The sequence below is a fragment of the Schistocerca americana genome, chromosome 5 (assembly GCF_021461395.2).
Source record: "Schistocerca americana isolate TAMUIC-IGC-003095 chromosome 5, iqSchAmer2.1, whole genome shotgun sequence".
In the NCBI taxonomy this organism is placed as follows: domain Eukaryota; kingdom Metazoa; phylum Arthropoda; class Insecta; order Orthoptera; family Acrididae; genus Schistocerca; species Schistocerca americana.
The window spans coordinates 419452326-419477054 of NC_060123.1; the positions used below are offsets into that span (position 1 = coordinate 419452326).

General features: G+C 40.6%; 1 protein-coding gene across 1 annotated transcript in view; it reads left to right on the top strand.

The window, feature by feature from the left end:
• The window catches only part of LOC124615362 (dnaJ homolog subfamily C member 13), a 361181-nt gene that overhangs the window by 267470 nt on the left and 68982 nt on the right, over positions 1-24729 (top strand). The window contains exons 27-32 of the mRNA XM_047143178.1: positions 3415-3582; positions 3722-3955; positions 4066-4228; positions 13369-13635; positions 18113-18395; positions 18840-19056. Coding sequence (XP_046999134.1) covers positions 3415-3582; positions 3722-3955; positions 4066-4228; positions 13369-13635; positions 18113-18395; positions 18840-19056 — 1332 coding nt within the window. The remainder of the gene's footprint in view (positions 1-3414; positions 3583-3721; positions 3956-4065; positions 4229-13368; positions 13636-18112; positions 18396-18839; positions 19057-24729) is intronic.

Genomic DNA, 24729 nt, shown 5'->3' on the forward strand with positions numbered 1-24729 from the left:
GTTCATTCGGAGATGTTACTTTACACTGCTCACTGGTATCTAATTCCTGAATATTTTCTTGCAGCATGTCCATGACTGCAACACTGTCGAATGTTTCTAAGTTTCATGAAACTTCCCTCCATAGTCACTCATCTGTGCAAAACTCGTAGTTCATGCTCTGGCAAACCTTCTCATTTTCTAACACAATTGTTAAAAATCGCACACATTTGGTGTTCAAGAAAAGCTAATCAACCTAACATATAATTTCTCAGTCATCATGCGCAAACTAAAATTCAGTCCACTCCTAACGCGCAACATTTAGCACAAGCAAAATAAATAAAATCCTTTCCAAAAGTACAGTGATGATTTTTCAGCTGGACATCAGTGAACATATACCAACCTCACCTTATTGCAAAGAGGTTATGTTCCAGCAACTTTGGGCTATGTTTAGGTTTAGTGACTTCATTTATTTGTTTAGATAGCAATGCAAGTCCTGCCAATTTTCGCAAATCTGACTTCGATGTCAGGAAATCGCAGATCAACAAATCCTGTACAGGAGTTGCCAGAATAGTAGGGAAGGTCATCTTTCAAAGTGGAGGTATGTAAAAAGGCCCACTGATCTGACGTGAATTAGACACCCTCCAAAACAATGGGTTATGAGTTCAGTGCTAGTAAATGAAACAGTAATTACAATCAATTCAGTTTATGCCATAAATTGACTTGTAAACCATTTGAGAAGTAATAATGATATTAAAATAAAACCTTGGCACATCCAATAAAAGGGTCTGGCATAAGATTCTGATGATTGCATAAATGGAAAAATTGCAGTCACAAAGTTGTACCATGGTTATAAAGACATTAGTAAAAAGACAGATGGTACTAAAGAAGGGAATGTGTTGTATGTGTGACCAGAGCTGAAAGCAAATTGGTCATTTGAATCTGGATGCAAGTCTTCAGAGCAAAGCTTTATGTTATTGAACTTCCATAAAAATGGCTTTCCTGTCCTTGTGCAACATCTCGCCATAACAAACTGAAGGTGGAGGCTGAAGTGGCAGCAGAATCGGTCATCGTGCGGCACAGCTAAGTTCAAATAAACCTGAAATTTTTATAAGTTCTTCGACTCATCTGTTCTGGTGGTATCAGAGGCAAGCAGAGCAGAAATTTGGCAGTGGAGGCTACTGATGAAGAAATAATTTTGTACCGAATGCTTATTAAAAGGAAAACTCATTTTTCTGCATTTTGCACTTGTTGTTTTGTTTGGATTGGCTGGGCTACAGATCTTCCTAGTGACCAACTGTAAAAATGTTTCTTAGAAAGTGCTGATCCCATTCCCTAAATTTTTCTTCAGGCAGTTGGCCAGTAATAGACATCTTTCCATTTAGTACTGAAAAAAGGCATCTTCCTCTTTCTCTCTATCACCACCTGCGGCCAGTGAGGTGGGTCCTTATTGGCATCTCTCTGTTACCTCCAGTTTATTTACATATCCAATCCTGGCAATTCCTATGTTGCATAAACTTTTAGTTTTTGCAGAATCAACTTTTGGTGGCGTCTCATTTTCAAAGGCACCCCAAACTATGGATTCTCCCTCCATTTTCTAGATGTTATCCGTAGCATCTGTGTGTTCTAGAGAAGAGCACAGCTTTCTACAATTTGTGCACAATAGTGCCTTCCTGGACCTTATTAAAAACAGAGTTCCTTCTCTTTCCACTTCTGGGACATAAAACAGTCATGGCTAGTGCCTTATGCCACAGGAGATTGGATCTGTGTTCCCTGCTCTGTGACTGGCACCCAGGTACACTACTACAAAAGAGAGTCCAGTTGACTGCATGACATTGACTGCATCCCTCCTGGCGTGTCTTCCTGAGATCTGCTCTGAGGGTGGTTCCACTGGGACTCAGCTGCACGTGCAAACACTGTCACCTCATCCCAATCTGCTTTCAACGTCCTCTTACTTGAATAAAAATGTATTATGTGCTGTTATGCCTTACATTTCTCGGTGTCAATTAATTATTCCACTGTAATGGGGCTTCATATTCTGGTTTTGTATATATTATGGGACATAATTTTTTTGGCCTGTGGTGGGAGGGGGCTTGGGGGAGTGGAGGGGAAGGGAGGGGGAGAACGTCACATAACGATGTTGTTGAGTCCCTCGCCCCACATCCCATGCCATATCTCCCCCCCCCCCCCCCCCCCCACACACACACACACACACACACACACACACACACACACACACACACGGGAGTTGAACAGGAAGGTGTGAAGATGTGTGAGCTAACAGCTCTGAAGATTTAGTTTTGTGTCATTCAGTTCATTTTACTTGAGTGTAGATTTAAGTTGTCCTGTGTTTGTTTCTATCATTTTAATAAATTTTAAAATTACCTATACAGTTTTGTATAATATTTGGTTTTCAATCAAATGTGTGCTATGTTGTTTGATTTTAATATCTCGGGAGTCCTTTCCGCCTCCCCATCCCTCTACCTCCAATTATTCTTTCAAAAAGCAGTCTTGATTTGAAATTTTTGGTAGTTCTCAGAATTACACTCTATTAGCCAAAGTAGTATGCCTTTCAGTGCAGAACAAAATAAAAAAAAATGGTTGAATCTTTCATGGCCATTTGCTCACCTATTGCATGTTGACTTTTGCCTCAGGTTCTTTGCCAAATGTTTAACAGTTTTTATAAAGTTTCACTACTGTGAGTTGCTGGTATTGTCAAATGTTCAACTTCCATTGCTGGTGGCATAGAGGAGTCAAGCCCATGGATGCAGCCTCAAGGTAAATGCATCCTAGATTCTAGTTGTGCTGCATCAAATGACTGTTGCACATAACAAGGGTAGAGCCACAGCAGTAATGACCAGGGTAAAGCCCTCAGACGTTGGCATGACAGGTACATGTAATCTCTGGCTGTGGGCTGCACTCCAGTATACCACCAGCAATGGAAGGTGAATTTTTGGTACTGACACCCATGCTGGTGAAACATCAGAACAATTGTTAAACAAATCTTAATTTATAGAAAAGCCAACAGGCAGTAAGAGAAAGAAAATGTAAGTCCTACAATACTGAACCATCTCACTTTGTAAAAGTATCTTCTGTTTCTTTCCTTTCTTAGTCTGTTCCAGTGCCTCTACTTTATTAGTTCTCAAACTCTTTAAGTAAAGGAACTTTGTGAAACTGTTGAATTAAAACTTGAATAACTTTTGATAACCTCATGCTTTTTAATTTTTTTGAATGCTTCATATAATTCTGTAGCAACAACTCCAATTTTTTGTCTACTGCATATATTTGGCTTTTATGGGGTACGGAGTTATCAGCATAAAATACTGCTGATATGGAAGCAAAATTGTCTTTGTGGTATCTTCCGGACTTGGAGTTTGATGTATTATTGTTAATATTAAACATAGAAATGTGACTCAAAATAAAAATTTGCTCTTTCAGGAGGTTGCAAACAAATTAGCCAAGTTGGCAGTTACTGCTTGTGCTCGTTTGGGTGGATATTTACCAGGAGATAATAGCACCCCAAAGAATTCAGTGATCCAGAAAGCCTTAAGCAGTCTGTTGACACCATACCTCGCAAGACAACTCGGCTGTGATAAGCCAGCAGAGGTGTGCTATTTCAGACTCTTTGTTGCATTGTCGACAATCAAATTCAATCATGCTGTTACAACTACTTACAATTATTATTATAATCTGTGTACTAATTGTCGATGACACTTCATTTAGCTTTTTTTTTTTTGTATTGTAGGTTCTGAAGATATTAAACAGTAATTGTGAGTCACCATACTTGCTATGGGATAATGGAACAAGAGCTGAGTTGTGTGAATATCTTGAAAAACAGAGATCAAATAAACTCCATTATGATGATGATGACGATCCCACATATGGTACAGAATTCACATACTCAGCGCTGAAAAAAGAGCTCATTGTTGGTGAAATTTTTGTTCGTATTTACAATGAACAACCAACATTTGCAATTGAGGTTTGTGTACTATTTAGTGTAAATGTCAGTAGCTGACTTGTGCATTATGTTAAAGAAACGTCTACATATGAGACGATGTGGTATAATAATTTGTTCTGTTTCTTCTGCAGAATCCTAAAGGTTTTACAATTGATTTATTGGAATTTCTGGCTACTCAGTCAGAGCATCTCACATCCTTAGGAAGTATTGCACTCACAGTGAAAGACAAACAAGTTGTAAACAACGTTGTTATGGCTCTGGAAGCTCTTTATAATGTAATTAAAAATAATCCAGGTACTTAGCTAACATTTTTGATATACAAATAGTATATGAACTGAGATTTTAGTAATAGTTGTGCATTATAGTAATTGTAATTATTTTTGTTGATGTTGATGTTGATGTTGATGTTGATGTTGTTGTTGTTGTTCTTCTTCTTCTTGTTAACATTATTAACAAGCCTTTTCCTTGAGGCTTCACTTGTGTATGCATCACATATATTGCACACACATCTTCCTTCCCCTTTTCTTATCCATCTCCTCTTCTATCCCACCCCCCCCCCCCCCCAACCTTGCCCATTTCCTCATCCCCCCTCTTTGTCATCTCCTCCTCCTCCTCCTCCTCCTCCTCCTCTGTCTTTGTACATATCCTTCTCCCTCCTCTCTCTGTCCATCTCTTTCTGCACTGCCCCAATCTCTCTGGCCAAATCCGCTTTCCCCCTCTCCATATCTGTCTCCATCCCCTACTTCCTCCCTATCCATCTCCTCGCCTTCCTTTGTGTGCCCATCTCCTCCTCCTCCCATCCATTTGCACGCCTCCTCTTGCATCCCCTCTCCCCGCCCGCCTCCTCTTGCCTTGCCTCGCCTCACCTCAACCGCCCGCCTCCTCTTACCTTGCCTCACCTCTACCCGCCCGCCTCCTCTTGACTCGCCTCTCCCCGCCCGCCTCCTCTTGCCTTGCCTCGCCTCTCCCCGCCCCACAGTGGGTCACAATCCCAAAAAGCTCGTCGAAATATAAGTAGTTGTTCAATTTGTACCAATCTCAGTATGTAAGGGTTTACGGAGTTTCTGATTAAGAATATGATATCAAAAAGTGAAAAAAAAAAAAAAAAAAAAAAAAAAACAAAGCGGCGGGCCCAAGATGGCAGGCTCTATGTACACTACTATAATTTTTTACGTATAAAAGTAATTTTTAGGGAATTATCGAGGTTACTGATGATGACAGAGTTCAAAAAATTTAAAAATGGTGGATCCAAGATGGCGGTCAAAATCTGCCTTTTTATTTATTTGTATTTATATATTTTTATATAAAAACAAAGATGAGGTGACTTACCGAACAAAAGCGCTGGCAGGTCGATAGACACACAAACAAACACAAACACACACACAAAATTCAAGCTTTCGCAACAAACTGTTGCCTCATCAGGAAAGAAGGAAGGAGAGGGGAAGACGAAAGGAAGTGGGTTTTAAGGGAGAGGGTAAGGAGTCATTCCAATCCCGGGAGCGGAAAGACTTACCTTAGGGGGAAAAAAGGACAGGTATACACTCGCACACACGCACACACGCACAAGCAGACATATTTAAATATGTCTGCTTGTGTCTGTATGTGTGGATGGATATGTGCGTGTGTGCGAGTGTATACCTGTCCTTTTTTCCCCCTAAGGTAAGTCTTTCCGCTCCCGGGTTTGGAATGACTCCTTACCCTCTCCCTTAAAACCCACTTCCTTTCGTCTTCCCCTCTCCTTCCCTCTTTCCTGATGAGGCAACAGTTTGTTGCGAAAGCTTGAATTTTGTGTGTGTGTTTGTGTTTGTTTGTGTGTCTATCGACCTGCCAGCGCTTTTGTTCGGCAAGTCACCTCATCTTTGTTTTTATATATAATTTTTCCCACGTGGAATGTTTCCTTCCATTATATTGATATTTATATATTTTTATTCATATAAAAATCAGTATTTAGGGGTTATTGTAGTTAATGCTTAAAAAATAAACCAAAAAAGTGGGAAACTCGAAGAAAGGACCAAATATAGGTTACAAGATGGTGTAAAATATAAAAAAAATTATTTCATTTTAATTACAGTTATTTATTTTGTAAATTTTTTATAACTTAATTTACAAGTTTTCATTTTCTTATTCTTTTATCATCTTCTGCTTCAACTGAATCGTCATCATCCTCAAACACTGTTTCCTCATTATCTGCATCTGCATCTGCATCTGAATCTTCATAGTCTTCCGCCACAGGAACTAAGAGGGCAACGGCTTCTGGCGACAAACTCTTCAGTTTCTTCGGCGAATATTTGCGTAAGGAAGAAACGTGGGGGTCTGTCGTTGCCAACAATCTCCTGAACACATCTTCCATAGTCTTAACTCTTGAAAACTTTCAACAAAAACTCAGGCGATATTGCTTTATCAACTTATTGGTTGATTCCTGAGCATCCTCCGATAGTTGACCGATGGGTAAAATGGCCGAAGAAATAATGTCTGGACTGTGAATCAACAATCTATGGACATGCTGTACCAGGGGTATTCTTTCACATAGTGCCTGGCAGTTGCTAAGGCGTATGCTCAAAACTTTTCAACGTCGATCTGACGTCCGCTCGAAATCGTCTGCAAAATTATATGGAAACGGTGGATCAGTTCTTCGAAAACTCCAGTTATCAGCGCTGATGTTGGAGTGTTTTCAAAAAACGTTGAGCAGTGTTTCCGTCATTCGTACTGCCAAACCCTTGTTTTGGCATGTCAATTACAATTCCAAGCTGCTCTTTGAAAGCTTTTTGAATGTTGGCTTTCAGTATTGCTTTTTCCTCTTTATCTTCTGCTTTACGTGCCTGCCACTTTTTTGTTTTCATTTGGTATGCCAAATGAATACGACATTCAAAACATCGAATCCAGGTGTGAAGAGTTGATAGTCCGTACTGCAGATAATCGGCGATAACTTGTTTTTTCAAAACATCGTCAATGTTATTAAATTGGGCAGACGTAGCCTTGAAGAGATAGCACCGTTGCGCAGATTTCGTGTTGGTGATAGCATTGCACACTTTACCATCTACCATGGTCATGCTTAAATTGTATTTAATGGAAATATCTTTCCCATGAATAACTGTTTCGATTGACTGGAGTTGTTCGATCTGTTTGTCGTAATACGCTTTCTCATTTAAAGACGTTTGCTCTGTTTCCTTTGTAAATTCTAACTTCAGTGGTCTGCAAAAGAGGGTTGAAGACGGCTTCGGATTAATCCACAAGATCTTTTCTTCTTTAGTTTCTTCATTTACACCTGCAAGTTTCAGTGGAACAAGCAAAGTGAAAAATAAAGTTGCATCTGAAATACTCGAATCTGAAAACTTCATTTTATACATGCTTTGCCCGGAGGTTCCGTCAAAGCCCCACTTACAAATAAGGGCCATATTAGACATTTCCGAATCACTCATATGTAAAACATCGTCTCGTTTCAGCAGTAGAACACATTGAACTTTGTCGTCTAACAAAGCTTGCAACCGTACCTCAGCTTTTGATTCGGTAAAAGTGAGGATTACATCTGGAGGGCAGCAAGCTTTTTTTTGCTACCAAAACAGCTGAATATGGTGGATATAGTGTGTTTAAGCCTTTTCCTTTAGCCCCATTTCTCAAATGCTGGTAAGATTCTTTTGACAACTTCAAGTCGAAAAGGAGTGCTAGACCTTCATTTGCATCATATGAGGATGGCGATGATGTTGAAAATCGCAACCCTGCCTTGTATTTCTTCACCTTGGATGGACTTGAGAGTGTGACGTCTTTCACAATCTTCGCAGCATCTGGGTGCCCCGAAGATCGAAGACTCATTTGCGCGGCGAACGATAATTCGACAGGACTGAACTTCGTACGAATCTCCTCAGTTCTCCTTCTTTTAGACCTATCAGATAATGTTTCAAATTTTGTGGCAGGTCGGCCTGTTGATTTAGTCACACTTGCAGGTTTCGAATCAATCTGAATATATACTATTGTATTTAACCAGGTTTCGTTCTTCTTGAAAAAATATCCATGTCGCCGAGTTGCTTCCTTATACTTGCTTCTTAACTTTGTTAACAAAATCGAAATGGTAGGCCTCATATCATAGGGAATTTTAATTGTATGTCCACTTTTTTCTGTCAATGACCTTTCCAAATATTCTATGACCCCTACCAAATCATTTGACAAATACTCTTTTGTTATTAGAAAAATATCTTTCCTCGAAAATCTGATTCTGCAATTCACTGGATCAGATGAAACTGAAATTAAAAAAAAAATCTGTGTTACACTTTTCATCATTTTTCTAATTACATTATTCTTTACAATGCTTCTACGTGTCGATTGTAATTTAAATTGTACAAATAAAACTCATAATTAATTGAATCTACTGTCATTTTTGAAGATGTCTGAACAATGACATTTTGCAAGTGTCGCTTAAAACGTGGCTCAGAGCCAGAGTCGCAACTAGTCGCAGGATTTGAAGCTTAATTTACAAAGGTAATAATATATACTTGGTACACAGCGCAAAAGAAAGCGGAATGTCGTGGAATTTGTAACTTATCTCTATTTTTTTAAGCGCATTTTATGATTTTGCCATTCATATCCCTGTAGTACGTTAATTGAAATATAAACACGCATAATTGATGATTTAATAGTGATATAAGTGTTTTTTCACTAGTACATACCTCCTGGAATACATTCCATATTGAAAGTATTGGTTTCACTTGCACAAAACATAAATAACTTCCTTCAACAACACGACTGTTTTTGTAGCCTAGCCAGCTGCGCGCACGTTAACAATGAACTGCCGCATTTGCCCTGAGATATTACCGAACAAATGAACATCTGGTTGTCCGCACAGACGGCATTCAGTTGTCCCAGCATTGCTGCTGCCTACCTGATAGTCCAAAATCCCCATATTTAAACTTTTTTTTTTTCCTTTTTGGCCACGTTTTCAGGATTCTGGCCCACTGTGCGCCCGCCTCCTCTTGCCTCGCCTCTCCCCGCCCGCCTCCTCTTGCCTCGCCTCTCCCCGCCCGCCTCCTCTTGCCTCGCCTCTCCCCGCCCGCCTCCTCTTGCCTCGCCTCTCCCCGCCCGCCTCCTCTTGCCTCGCCTCTCCCCGCCCGCCTCCTCTTGCCTCGCCTCTCCCCGCCCGCCTCCTCTTGCCTCGCCTCTCCCCGCCCGCCTCCTCTTGCCTCGCCTCTCCCCGCCCGCCTCCTCTTGCCTCGCCTCTCCCCGCCCGCCTCCTCTTGCCTCGCCTCTCCCCGCCCGCCTCCTCTTGCCTCGCCTCTCCCCGCCCGCCTCCTCTTGCCTCGCCTCTCCCCGCCCGCCTCCTCTTGCCTCGCCTCTCCCCGCCCGCCTCCTCTTGCCTCGCCTCTCCCCGCCCGCCTCCTCTTGCCTCGCCTCTCCCCGCCCGCCTCCTCTTGCCTCGCCTCTCCCCGCCCGCCTCCTCTTGCCTCGCCTCTCCCCGCCCGCCTCCTCTTGCCTCGCCTCTCCCCGCCCGCCTCCTCTTGCCTCGCCTCTCCCCGCCCGCCTCCTCTTGCCTCGCCTCTCCCCGCCCGCCTCCTCTTGCCTCGCCTCTCCCCGCCCGCCTCCTCTTGCATCGCCTCTCCCCGCCCGCCTCCTCTTGCATCGCCTCTCCCCGCCCGCCTCCTCTTGCCTCGCCTCTCCCCGCCCGCCTCCTCTTGCCTCGCCCCTCCCCGCCCCGCCTCCTCTTGCCTCGTCTTGTGCTCAACACTCTATCTCAAATCTCCACCTGCTGCACCATTCCACAGATTTAGCCCTTGCAAAACCGATCATTAAAGCAAACTGATAGTACTGCAACAACACACATTATGTCGTGCAGCCTACATGTCACGCATTTGAAAACTGTATTGTTGCCATTAAAGCAGCGTGCTCTGCAATTGAAGCCAGAAGGCAGGCCCATACTAACTCCAACTCAGCACGCCTGTTGTGCAGGGCGGTTACACATGGGGGCTGGAAAACTGTTTTTTACCCTGATGAGTAGGCTTCCCTGCAGCATGGGTCGATAAGGTAGGCCAATGCTATTCCCACACAACACACCTGTCATGCAGGGCTGTCTTAGTGGAAGGTGCTGAAAGAAAAGTGCTCTCCCACGTCTCTGCTCCTATTGGATCTGTAATGTTATAAACCCCATAGTGATGAAAATTGTAAAGTTTACTCTTCATGTGCTAGATTTGGTGCAAATTGATCCAAGGATTTGGGAGGAGACCCTGGACATACGTAGTCTGGTTTATATATACAGAGTGTTTATTTTAATTGAAAATACTGAAATATCTCAAAAACCACACAATGGATAAAAAAAAAAGTTATAATTCCAATTTGTTTGTCTTGGAGGGGTACATCCATTGATACCATACTCAACCTTCCACCCCTACCCTTTTTGTTTGTGTGTGTGTGTGTGTGTGTGTGTGTGTGTGTGTGTGTGTGTGTGTGTGTGTGTGTGTGTGTTTGAGGGGAGGGGGGGGGGGGGGGGGGGGGGACCTTGAAATCTTCAATAGGATCTGCTGTTTTTTTAATTACAAATTACCATTCTGCGGCAAAATCTACATGTTTTGTCTGACACATTTTCTTCATTTTGCCACAGATGGTTCTGTCATCTGAGGATTAGAAATGTGCACACAATTGTAATTTACGACACGCTATTCAGTGGCCCTTGAATAACCAATGGAATGTGGTCCCCCACCTCCATGCTGCAAGGGTAGAACGGGCCAATATTTAATCATTTCTAAGTAGAAACATCTTCACAATGTTGTATTTCTTCAACATATGGGATACGGCACTACTTGACACACCCTGTGAACATGGTTTGAGGTGAACATTATCCAGTTTTTCCAATCAGAGTAAGTGTTCAAGTGTAGTACCACCAACTTCAGTACACTTATTGATCTGATTTTCAAATGAGAATCACAGTATAATTGCTGGGTGCTTATCCATGGGTTGTGGAGCACTGCCGCTAGTACAGCTGTTTCGTTAACTTCTCCTGTGACACTACTGCTTTGTTTTCTTTTGGTGGTCTGTATACTGCCATCAGACATGAAGGCGGTCACAACATCGTAAAAGAATGAACAAGAGAGAGCTTTCTCTGGAAAACATTCAGCATACAGGGCAACAGTAGCCTTAACATTTCTCTTACAGTCTCCATAAATCAGGAGCATTTCAATTTTTTCTTCTGTGGTTGCAACATTCATTGTCCATCTGCACATCTGTTCTCCAGATGATAGGTAGGTGTGCAGGCTATAAAGACTGCACAAATATTATAATGATAAGAGCCACTGTCTGTTCTATTCTGCACTATATGTGAGCTCTGGTTGCGGTGTACCGGCTGTTCTGATGCTTCATAGTTTGCTACATGATACAGTGGCACATTGAGTAGTCCCCTGTTCAATAAGCTGGAGGAATACAATGTTGCAAATGGGGTTTCCAATTACAAGTTGTGAAATACTGGCCTGTCCTACCCTTGAAGCATGGAGGTGGGGTCCCATGTGCCATTGGATATTCAGGGGCCATTGAGTGGCATATCATAAATAATGATTGTGTACCCATTTCTATTCCTCCAATTACGACGCCATCTGTGACAAAATGAAGAAAATGCTGTACACAAAATGTTTGTAAGTTTTGCTGTAGAATTGTAATCTGCAATAAAAATCAGGGATTGTTTCTGAAGATTTCGAAGTTGTCTCCAACAACCCATGCACCAGCTACAGTGGCGGATCAAGCATGGTGTAGTTGGCTGCCCCCTCGGAGACAAACAAATTAGAATTAGAACTTTTTTGATCCAATGTCTTCAGTTAAAATTAACATGCTGTGTAGTATAAAAAGTAGGATTCCAAAACTTTGCTTCCACTCTCACGTAAATTTTTACTCCAGTAGTGCTGTCACACATTATATAGGCACTTTACCTGTTTATGTAGTACTCTTCATGTTCTGCCTCTGCCTTTTTCATTTTGTTCTTGTATAAGCTACATCTCGCCCACTGAACGACACAGAACAGTGTTAAAGGCACAGGAGTTAAATTTTGGAGAAACAAGGTTCAAATTTCAATTTGGTTTTAGAGATTACATTTTCCTGAAATCAATTCTGGCATATGCAGAGGTATTCTGTTTGACTCTGAGTTTGTGCTCCATCTCTAATGATCTCATTACTGACAAGTGTGAACTGTAATCTTCATTTCTTCCTGTCACGTACATTTCTTGTTCTGTCCTGGAATTGTTAGCCACAACTTCATTGTAATGTTAAGGGATAGCACTTTGTTCTAAAATTCTGGAAAGGATAGATTTGCTGCTCACTGTAGAGACAGCACATCGAGTAGCACAACAAAACGACTGCTCACATTAAGCTTTTCACCAAAGCACGATTGCTGTCTCTGGCTGCTCAGGCAATCTATCCTATCCATAGTTGTTGATATTCCCACCTGGACTTTCCACATTTCCCATGTCTCTGCCCTGTACATAATCCGTCTCATTCCATAAAAGAGGCAATTATTACATGCTTATAACACAATGCGTATGTCATATGTGTCCATCAGTACAACAGAACTGTTTAGGTAATCCAAAGTTTTTACTGATGGCTACATGTAGCATAGTCTTTAGTTTTTATCTTTTTGTTTGAATATCTAATGTTAGATTTATTTTTATTTGATAGTGGCCAAATAAAAATTTTATTTCTCAGGTATGCTAAATTATCTTCAGCCTCACAGTATAGTCACTGCATAATCATTATATGCTTTTATTCCTTGTCACCCACATTAGATTTCCACTTCTGATAATACGACAATGGTACTTAGTTTGGACCTTAATATTTCAGGCTGCTCTCTAGACACTCATACTATGTTTCCATTTTTTCACAATTTTTAAGCACATGTTCAAATGTTAATTTACCAATTTACTGTAGCACAATTTTTTTTAACGTTACTTGTCTGTGCCATTTACAATCTGTAACAGACAAATTAAGCGAATTGATTTTACGTAGTATTTCATGGATCACAGCCATTACCAAATTATTCCATTATACCCACTCAGACAGCCACGTGTGTTAACATGCTACGTAGAGTATTCTGTGAAGTGTGCTGGCCCATATTGAATCTGCTGGTAGATTAACAATAATGGCTGGTGAGCTGGTCATTCTGGATGGGGTGTTGTGGCAGTTTCCCACATCCGAGTAGGTTAATACCACAGGTATGGTGGGGTACACTTTTCTGTTCCAAGGTGATGCTGGGGGTGACAGGAAGCATATCTGGCTACTCGTATTACCAGCACTGGCAAACTCGGATTATCATGCTGACCCTGTGTAGGCCACAAAAAAATAAAATAAAAAATTACCAAGTTATTCCATTAGCATTTGTAGAAGTTTCCCATTTTTATAATGAAAATTGATAATGAGAAACTGTAGAATTAGTCAAACAATTAGATGATTTAATAATCACTTTTATGTTACAGGTGTAGAAATTCAATGTATTGGTCACTTCCGACTACTATTTGGTCTGCTTAATGTTGATAGCTGCAAACCTGTACAGAAGTGGAGTCTGAATGTTGTATCAAATGTTACAAGAAATCAAGAATGTGTTAATGATATAGCTGCTTCTGAGGTGGTTGTATATCTGCTGCTTGCTCTGAACGGCCTGCCAGATGACCAAGCACTGGTGCTTGATACATTACATGCTCTTGTTTCAACAACTAAAATAGTAAAGGATGCTTTGAACAAAGGTAAGCATGTGCAGAAGATTACTACATTCCAAGAGGAACACTCCTTACAAAGTAATGGAGAGTACTCATAACGCCTAATTCACTACCTCTTCTTCTTTCACATTAGTGTGAAAAGCTTTTTATTAATGGTGCACAAAATTTCTGCAGTAGGAGTGTTTTTTGATTTATATGTCAGGTAGATTCTGAAGTGCATCCTCTCTAGTCACGTTGAAAGCTTGATTTGTTAAAAAATATATTTGTTAGTGATGCTGATGATTCTGACAGTGTAACACCTCCCACCCTCATTTTTCGGGATTAAAGGCAATACTACAGTACTTCTTCTCATCTGCTCAGAGTCTGTTTATCGATTATTCTTCCCCAATTGACAAATGACAAGTAATTAGTTGCTTTATTGTAACAATGATTTAGAAGTTAAGAATTGCATTTTGATACAGACAACACAGGCTGTAATTCACCACAAGTAATTATACCAAATACAAAAACACAAGAATTGCTTCACACTGAAAGTTCACATTTGTTATAAATGCGATATGAATGATTAACAGAACATAAACCTGCATCTTAAGTGCTCCTGACCAACTGCTCCAATCAAAATATTCTACCCAACATGTGCACAGTGAGAAAACAATAAGAAGTCGTAAAACTGTGTTGGTAGGAAAAGAGTGCCTCCACAAACAATGGGCCTTGCCATTGGTGGGGAGAATTGTGTGCCTCAGCCATACAAATAGCCGTACTGTAGGTGCAACCACAGTGGAGGGGAATTTGTTGATAGGCCAGACAAACATGTGGTTCCTGAAGAGGGCCAACAGATTTTCAGTAGTTTTAGGGCAACAGTCTGGATCATTGACTGAACTGGCCTTGCAACACCAGCAAAAACAGCATCACTGTGCTGGTACTGTGAATGGCTGAAAGCAAGGGGAAACTATAGCTGTAATTTTTCCTGAGGGCATGCTTCTTTACTGTATGGTGAAATGCGTATGGTGTCCTCTTGGGTAATATATTCTGGAGGTAAAATAGTCCCCCATTCAAATATCCGGATGGGGACTACTCAGGAGAATGTCGTTATCTGGAAAAACAAAACTCACGTTCTACAGATTGGAGCATGGAATGTCGGACCCCTTAATTGGGCAGGTAGGTTAGAAAATTTACACAGGGAAATGGATAGGTGAAAGTTAGATATAGTGGGAATTACTGAATTTAGGTGGCAGAAGGAACGGGACAGCTCGTAGGTGAATACAGGGCTACAAATACAAAATCAAATATGGGTACTGCAGGAGTTGGTTCAGTAATGAATAAAAAAATAATAATGTGGATAAGCTACTGCTAACAGCATAGTGAATGCATTATTGTAGGCAAGATAAACATGAAGCCCACACCCACCACAGTAATAAAACTGTATACACCAACGAGCTCTGAAGATGTTGAAGATACTGAAGAAATGTATGATGAGATAAAAGAAATTATTCAGATAGTGAAGAGAGACAAATATTTAATAGTCATGGGAGACCGCAATGCAGTAGTAGGAAACGGAAGAGAAGGAAAAGTAGTAGGTGAATATGGACTGGGAGTAAGGAATGGAGGAGGAAGCTGTCTGGTAGAATTTTGCATAGAGCATAACTTAATCATCGCTAACACTTGATTCATGAATCGTGAAAGGAGGTTGTATATATGGAAAAGACCTGGAGACACCAGAAGGCCTCAGGTTGCTTACATAATGGTAAGACAATGATCTAGGGGCCAGTTTTTTAAACTGTAAGATATTTCCAAGGGCATATGTGGACTTCGGCCGCAGTTTATTGCTTACGAATTGTAGATTAAACTGAAGAAACTGCAGAAAGGTAGGAATTTAAGGTGATGAGGTCTGGATAAAGTGAAAAAATCATGCAAACAAGCACACCTAATGCACACGCAACTGCTAATTCCAACATTGTGGTCTGGACTGCATTCTGTCATTCCTGCCTGAGATGCTGGAGTTAGGGGTCATGTGTGCATGAGGTGTACTTGTAAGTGTGTGTGAATGATATCTCTCTCTCTTTTATTGATGAAGGCTGTGGCCAAAAGATATATGTAAGCATCTTTGTTTTGTGCCTCTCTGCAACTTGGTGTGTCGTCTTTATGGTAAGCAGCAATCTGTCATTCATTTCCTACAGTGCTGATATTCCTATCTGGAGTTTCCATTGTTTGAGTATTACTCATGTTTTTTTATAGCGACACTGAGCTTTGCATGGATAGAGCTGCTCATCTGTGGTTATAACTGCACCTGTTTGTAGTTCTGGGTAAGATTAGGTACAAATGAATTCCAGATGGGGTAGCTACTGTGAAGCCGTTGGTCTAGAGTCTTTTGGCACGAGTGAACTTGGCATCAAATCTCAAAAAATTGCATCACTTCAATGAACTTATTTCTTCCCATAGTATGAGAAAAAAATGACAGCCACCACACTTGAGACTACAGAAGTTTCGGGTGGAATTTCTTTCCTCCATATGCTACACGTGTGAACATTATAGCTATGGCAGTTATTAATTAGGCACTATCCCCATGTGTAATCCTGGAGAGGTTCTCAGGCTCTAATTTCTGTAAAGTTTTTATGGTCTGTAGAATATTATTGTCCATCAGCACTCACCATGTGCTCAAATAACTGCCTGTGACTATGAGTTTCGTAGCATTACATGTTGGACCTGAAGTTTTTACCAATATGTTGTGATGCACTAATCTCCCTGGTGCAGTTAGTGTCAACACTGTTTAGTTGACTGCAGTCTCTGCACCTCCAACTTCTAGATGCTGAGATGGATGCAATTTTTTTCATTTTTTTCCTTAGCTGTGAGTAGGAATTTATGGAGCCACTGGAGTTGCACATGTAGGCACTGGGTTATTCGTATGTTGTCTTACAGGTTCTGAATATTCATCTTCTGACTCTGATGATTCCCCTTGTTCTGTTATTTGGGGCCGGTATTCCATGTCACCTTAATAATCTTTGTTATCTTTATCATCCAACTCATCAGATTCAAAAATATCTTCTCCTTCAGGCTCTTCTTCTGGTTAACTGCTCATGTAATTCAATAATTCTTCATCTGAATGTAAACATTGGTGTGCCATAATAATGAGGAGGAGTGCTCAACTTCTGCAGACCACAATAATGTATTGATAGAGAACAGCAACTAAAATATGTCCATTCTGTCACTAAAGTAAAATGTAAAGAGAGAGAGAGGGAACCAATCAAGATAATGAAATAAAATAAGCTAAGCAGGTGAAAACATCTGTTGTCGCCCCTTTGCAAAAATAAATGTAAAAATAGTATCTCACTGGTCAGAATGACGGGCTGGGGTCATTTAAGATAAAAATGTTTATAATTCGTTAAGTTTTTTTGTAATGTAGAGTTGTCTTTTACAGAATATTATTTCTAAAATATGCTTTGTGTTTTCCAGCCATTTTGTACCAATTATGTCTTAGGTTCCTTATTTTGTTTTCCTTTTTATCATTGTGCCAGGCCCACTGTGACAGTTTTCATCTTATTCTGTTTCTCTGCTATTTTTCTTCTCTCTCTCTCTCTCTCTCTCTCTCTCTCTCTCTCTCTCTCTCTCTCTCTCTCTTTCCACCTATTTTTTAACTCTTTGTGTTAACTTTCTTTTTCCTCTATTTTTCCTCTTTTTTAACAAAATCACTTCTGTTGCTCCCATTATTAATAGCTGAAACTCCTCTCTGAACCAGACTTGCCTTTGTACCTTTCACTAAACTTTGGATCTCTGACTGTTTTGAGTACTATGTAAATTTGAAATTTTTCATGTACAGCATAAGTTAGAAACTTGCTATTACACAAAGATTATTAATGTACGGTTTGATGTTATGATGAGTGCCTAGTGCCCTCATCAGTGTAAAAATTCTCATTTATACCTGTAATATGTACTTGGTAAATGGTACGTCAAGATACAACGGAAGGTATTAATATGATGCCAGAGCTTGTAATATTGCGGCAGTTATTTAATAGATGCAAAACCTGTAAGAGGAAAATTACATTCGTGTGTAGGGAACTAATATTAAGCATAAACTTCACTTGATTATGCATCAGAAAAGTGATAGTGTTAATGCTCTCTTAGATGTCCCCCTCTACTTGTGAAATACATGCTTATCTGCTCTCAGCCTGGATGTGTTACTACTAACAATTCATCACATTAACACAAAGATACACAGTATGATCAACAAAGTTTCAGCACACCATTAATGAAAATCAAAATTACTTTTAGAATAATGTAAAAAGTTTTTGAAATTGCATTAAATAATAATTTTGAGATGAGATGTGTTCCAGGAAATATGTATCAGATTTATGCAGATTTTGAGTTTTAAAGTATGTGTATTTTAGTAGAGATTAATGGGAAAAGTGAAATTGGATTACATCTATTCAGTTTTTACACAAGTTTCCTGCAGAACTCGAATCCAAAAAAATATCGTATTTCATTTCAATACTACTTTTGACATTTCCAGGTGCAGTAATTTACCTTTTGGATCTTTTCTGCAACTCCAACAATCCTGTTGTGAGGGAAAAGTCAGCTGAATTATTGGCCCGTATGGGGGCAGATAAGCTTGTTGGACCTAAAGTAAGACTTGATGTAGGACATTTTCTACCAGCAGCATTTGCTGATGCAATGAGAGATTCACCACAGTCTTGTGTCCATGTATTTGAAGGTGTACATGAGAATCCCGAACTGATATGGGATACAGATGCCCGTCAATCTGTTTGTAGGGTTGTCTCAAACATGAAAGAAGAGTAAGTATGCTTAAATGATGTGCGAAAAATACTGTCTGTAAACAATATTAAACATAAGGAGATTAACAGAAAGACATTTTTACATCATAGTATTTTGCTCTAAAGTTATTCGATGTAATTTGATTCTAGCTTCCTGCTAGCTATATTGTCATTCTGTATACCTAACAAGTTACTGTTCTATTCGTTTTGGTTTGTGCATAGTCGAAGGAGGTTGAATGGTCTATAAACATGAAAAATAGTAAAGAATTTGAAAATTTTTAAGTTTTCTGTTCTTGATTCATCAATTGCTTAAGTTTATAAAGTAATAGGTTCTCTCACCTTATTTCATATTTCCTTAAAGTTGCTGGTTTTGAAACTCTCAATTTCATTGTCTGAGATTTGTCTTATATTATGTGTCATTCATTTTTTTTAATTTGTAATATTCCTAATACTTTCTTTCCCCAGGCATTACTTGGCACAGCGTCAAAATCCAACTACTGTGTGGAAGGTACCCGAAGAAAACACATTACTGAATATCACAAATTCAAATGAATTGAGAGTGGGAGGAGTGTACTTACGACTTTTTGTAGCCAATCCAGGCTGGGTTCTACGGAGGCCAAAGGAGTTCCTTGCTGAATTAATGGATACATGTATATCTCTCATGTGCAAGGAAAAGCCTGATGTAAGTTCTTGACCTATTTTGTTTATGAGCAGTAACTATTTTGATTATATGAATGGTATTTTCTCCATTAGAAAAGACATATTTAATTCGGGGAGGCATTAATACCTATGATGAAAAGAAAGAATTGAAAATCTATTATTTTGTAGATTCCTGTATGTGTTGAGGTTAATGTGTGTTATAAAATCTGTAAAAATAGATTGTTGTTAATCGAAAACTTAGCAGCAGATATGTGCTACTGTGATCTGCCTGCCAGAAGTGGTTGTAATGACTTCACATGTTCACCTAACAGGAATGTACATTGGTGGTGACAGGATGTTTAAATCAAACTTTCCTGCTTTTATTGAATAGTGGTTTTTTGTGCACAGGCCCTTACACACACACACACACACACACACACACACACACACGGAGAGAGGAAGAGAGACAATTACCTACACACCTCTGGGGAAGGTGGTAGACCAGAAGAAGGTTTTTTTATTCCTCTTACATCTGAATCCACCTATCAGATAGACCAGTGACTGAAGGAAAACTGCTGAAAATGTGTGTTCAACAAGGTGAACTTTTCATTATGCAGTTAACTGTATAATGTTAACTGGATCTATTCAGAAGCAGAGAGAATTCCATTAATGTGCGGTTTAAACCACAAAGAAAATCTTCTATCCATTTAACTGAGTGTATCTAGACATACATTAAAGACAGGCAGTTTACACATTGCATGAGGAGAGCTGACTGGGTGAGATATATTGATTCATAGTCTTTGACTACATTTAGGGTTATTGCAAGTATTACTCTCTGACCCCATCAAGCAACTTTGCTATGTCCATTTCACAATTTTGAAAAATGTGAAATTTCAAGTGCAGCCCCACTCCAGTGATCCTCAGTCTGCCAGCAGCAAGGTTAAACTGTTGGCCAGTATTAAAGAGGGCAGTTAAAAATAGTTAAGATAACTTATGGGGTGCTCTAACATTTATTGTGTGGACAAGATTCCAATTGGAGGCGTTTTTTAAATAGTAGTTTAATGTCTGGCCTGAAGACAAAGCCTAAACAATAACCTTTGCTTAGCCGCTTTTACCGTGGCCAGCATTCTTGGCAAAGAGATGAATTACTGATAGATGAACATTTGTAATTTCTGTTTCTCCAACTGTGAAACATAGAAGTATTAGTTATAGATGTAGCAGCTGGATTTGGTATGATACAGAGATTGTGGCACAACACCTGATCATCTTAAGAGCCATCACACCCATTTGTGACATACACTGAGAACTGAGACATTTGTGGTTGTCTATTTATTTTGGATAAAGAGAGGCATACATGGTTACTATTGTGGTTCCGTAGGCAATGGCAAACATTTTCCCACGAAGACATTGACCATCTTGACTCACAGTGGGATGAATGTATTAACACTTACGGGAATTAATTTTGAAATAATTGACTGTTTACTTACTTTTTTGTCAACTATCTCATTTTTATTGACTGCCCCTTTTATATCAACGCAAGGTGATAGAAAATGTCACCACTCTATCCACTTCAGAAATGGTGAGATTAGTGATAATATTAATTTCATTAGAATATCACCTCTGTCATAAACCTAGAACATTCTATCCAATGTTGTATTAAGCACATTTGAAAACAAAGTTACAAGCATACAGTGGAATATCAAGAAGGATACTGAAAAAGATCATCATGGCCCTGTCATCTGTCAACTTTAACTTGGTAATCTTACTTTAAATAGCGATGAAACAAAATCACCACCACCTCTATACTCTTTCAAAGAACACTTGATTCTGTAAAGAAATCAATCCCTATTCCCCACATGCCAAAGCAGGTAACAAATTAATAGTTAAACACTCCTTCTAAATACTAAACCCAAGTTATTATTTCATCAGAATAACAAAACATGGTTTGTGCTAACAGATGGTCTGTTACTTGCGTACTTTAACTAAGCCTTGAAAAAAATAATTCAGGATAGAAAAATGAACTGAAAGTGAATAAACTGACAGATCAAAATGCTTACCAAAAGAGCAGTATCAAAATTACATACATTGCACCAGTAAATGATTTGTTTATTATTTTACATAGACATAAATCCAAATAAATAGTTTGCGAAAAGTTGGGAAGGTAACAGGATTTTAAGTCTAAAACAAAATACCTGAACAATGTTTCAGACACACCAGCATAACAAAAAAAAAAAAAAAACAGAGTTTTGGAAAAAAAGTGAATCAGAAACATTTAAATACCTTAGATCACTCATTTCAACAAATGGTTTAACTAAATATACAAATGACGACAAAATCAAAAAGACTGAGATGCCGTACCGACTTTCAAGGAACAGATACAATATAATAACAAACTGACAGTGAATGTAAAACTCGCATACAAGAATGTAGACATGACTGCACTCATTACAGTTCAGTTCATTGCTACGCTGAAAGTAGGGGACCAAGTAAATATAGGAAAGAAAGAAACATTGTGAGACAGAAAACAGATGAAAATGGCAACTGCATGTTAAGGACAAAAAAATTTACAGAAATATCTGGACCCTGTAGAATTATTGTGGAAGGAATATTTTGTATTTATTGTGCAGGTGAAAGAATCGGGAAAAAGTCCCCCCCCCCCCCCCCTTTTTTTTAAGTTTGTGATTTCTTTGTAGACTTGTTAATTGCAGTATGTGTAAATGAATGTAGCTGGGAATGGTTATATTAAAAGAGCTAGGTGGCATAAGGAGTACTGTTGAAATTCAACAGTTTATGCATTAAAACAGAACTCAGTTGTAGCAGCACCAGTTATCTGGACACCACTAGCAGTCAGCCATTTTCACAAAAAGCAGACTCAAAATGTCCCTAGAATTACATGAACAATTGGCCTAATAGTTAATGGGCTGTTTCACTACCAACAGTTCAGACTGTTGGTGAATTGCACAAAAATGAGTGGTGTTCAATTGGAAGCTCCGTGCAAGGACCTTCAACTACCCCCTCTTGTGTGTGTACATAGAATTCCCTCTTAGCAATTATGATTTGGATTGACCTCTTCCATGACGCTAAGAAACATGATGATCTCACCATTCTCAGATGTGCTGTCGTACAGTGGTGTAGCCACCTCCACTCTCACAGGTTCTAAAATTAATAATACAGTATCCCTACAACTGACAACTGACTGTCCGTACATAATAAGCTACTACTCGTGCTTCTGGTTTTTGGCAATCTCGGTCAGGAAGTCCATCCCAAGCACTAAATTCAGTTCAACCTGGTATCACTAAGGAATTTTTCTCAAATGACTCCTCATATACAACAAACTCAGTCACAACTTCTCTTTTGATTGGCTTACTGTTCTGGCCTGTAGCATTAATAAATCTCATATTTATCACAGGAAACTCTCTCAGTTTCTTACCATACATTTCCTCAGTTTGATCATAAAATGTTTCATTTATGGCACAGATATTGCTCCCACTGTCAACTAATACCTCTAAACCCCCCCCCCCCCCCCCCCCCCCCCCAGAGGTTAGAATAGGCCCGAGATATTCCTGTCTGTCGTTCGAGGTGACTAAAAGGGGTCTCGCTTGTTTTGGCGTTCATGTGAGGGTCCCATGTAGGGTTTGACTTCCATTCTTCAAAATTTACCAAAGTGTGAGCCAATTGGGGAAGGGTGCCTTACATGGTGCATCGTGCGCTGAGACCTTCCGCATCATTCATCGACGTGGATCTGAACTTTCGCTCATTCTCCAGCTATTGGACAATGTCACCCCCCTGGGTGCATTTCCCTCCAGCCACTATGTAGTATCGCTTTCTGCGTTGACGACGATAATGGATTTCTTTGCTTGTTTGCACCTAATATCCAGCACGGTAACTGGTACATTGTGGTTGGCCCCCCATGATCCTGTTGGTTGTAGCCCCCTGGCTACACAGGGATCGCTCTGCCGATGCTTGTGCCATAAAATCCCCATGTATGCCAAGGAGCTGCAGCTGGGTAGTGACCATAGGCACAGCCCCTGGTGGTCAGAGTGGGTGGCATCAGGGCAGATGACACGCCATGAAGCATAGTAAGTCATCTCTTGTTGGTGGTCCACCACCAGCAGTCTAAGCAATCGAGGTCTAACTTCAGTGCAATGAAATAAGACCTCAAATCGTTCCCCTCCATGGCCACACCATGGGAGGAATGCGAGGCTAAGGATGGCAGCGAAGCTTATTCACCCCAGTACCTTGTATGTACGAGAGTTGATGGGAATATTTCATCTCAATGAAGCCTCAGTTTTTAATGGAACATTTAGAGGGCAAGTTTGGGGAGGTGGAGGGCTTGTCCAAAATGTGCCGTGGGTCAGTCTTGATAAAAACAGCATCCTCTGCCAAGTCACAGGCCTTACTCGCTTGTGACAAGCTGGGGGATGTTTCTGTTTCCAACACACCCCATGAGGGCTTAAATATGGTCCAGGGTATTATATTCCACAGGGACCTTCTTTTACAGTCCAATGATGAGCTATGCACCAACTTAGAGTGACAAGGTGTTCATTTTGCCCAGTGCATCCATTGGGATCCGAGGGATAATCAGGTTGCCACTGGTGCCTTCATCTTGGCCTTTCAGGGTGACACATTATCTGAAAAAGTCAAGGTGATGGTTTACCGCTGTGATGTGAAACCATATATCCCTCCCCCAATGCAGTGCTTTAAGTGCTGGAAGTTTGGCCTTATGTCTTCCTGCTGTACTTCCAGCATCACCTGTTGAGATTGTGGATGCTCTTCTCATCCCAATACTCAATGTTCCCTGCCTCCCATCTGTGTCAACTGCGGAGAGCACTATTCCCCTTGCTTACCAGGCTGTAGGATTCTACTGAAAGAAAGGAAAATAATGGAATACAAGACCGTGGACCGACTGATCTATACAGAGTCTTAGAGAAAGTATGAGAGGCTACATCCAGTGTGTATGACATCCACTTATGCTGCTGCTACGACAACAGCTGTAGCACATTCCGTTCTGTCGCATACAGTTGACTTTCAGAGCTGTCAGACTCCATCTGCCCCCTTGATGGTGAGACCCCCCCCCCCTCAATGATCGGTGACATCAGTCCGCACTTCTCAGCTGGAGAAGCGTGCATCTTCAACTCCTATCGCTTAGAAGGGGTCCCTTGGGTTACTCCCTTCCCACATTCCTACCAGCAGCAAAGTAGACACCCGCCAGTGGCTGAAGCAACCACAAGTAGCTGGTCGTAGAGCTTCAGTGTCCTACTCAGTCCCTGAGACTGACTCAGTGAAGCCCTCCCAGCCAGAAAAGCCAAAGGAGCAGTGTGAGAAAATCAAAAAGAAGACGACCCCCAAGAACCGAGACTTTGCGGTGGCACCCATACCACTGCTCCCTACAAGCTCTGAGTCTGAGGATGAAGTGGAGGTTCTGGCATCCGCTGAGGACCTAGATCTCTCTGGACTCTCAGACGCAGTGGATGTCTATTGCACAGGTACTCAGTCAGTGGCAGCAGGTGGCCCTGAGGTGTAAACTGCCTCATTGAGCGTTTCATGTCTTCCCTGCCTCACTATGATGTCATCCCCCAGTGGAATTGCTGCGGTTACTTCTACCACCTGGCTGAGCTACAGCAGTTGTTAAGCTTTACACCTGCTTTCTGCATTGTCCTCCAGGGAAACTGGTTCCCAGAAATGCAGACCCCTGCTCTTCAGGGCTACAGGGGAT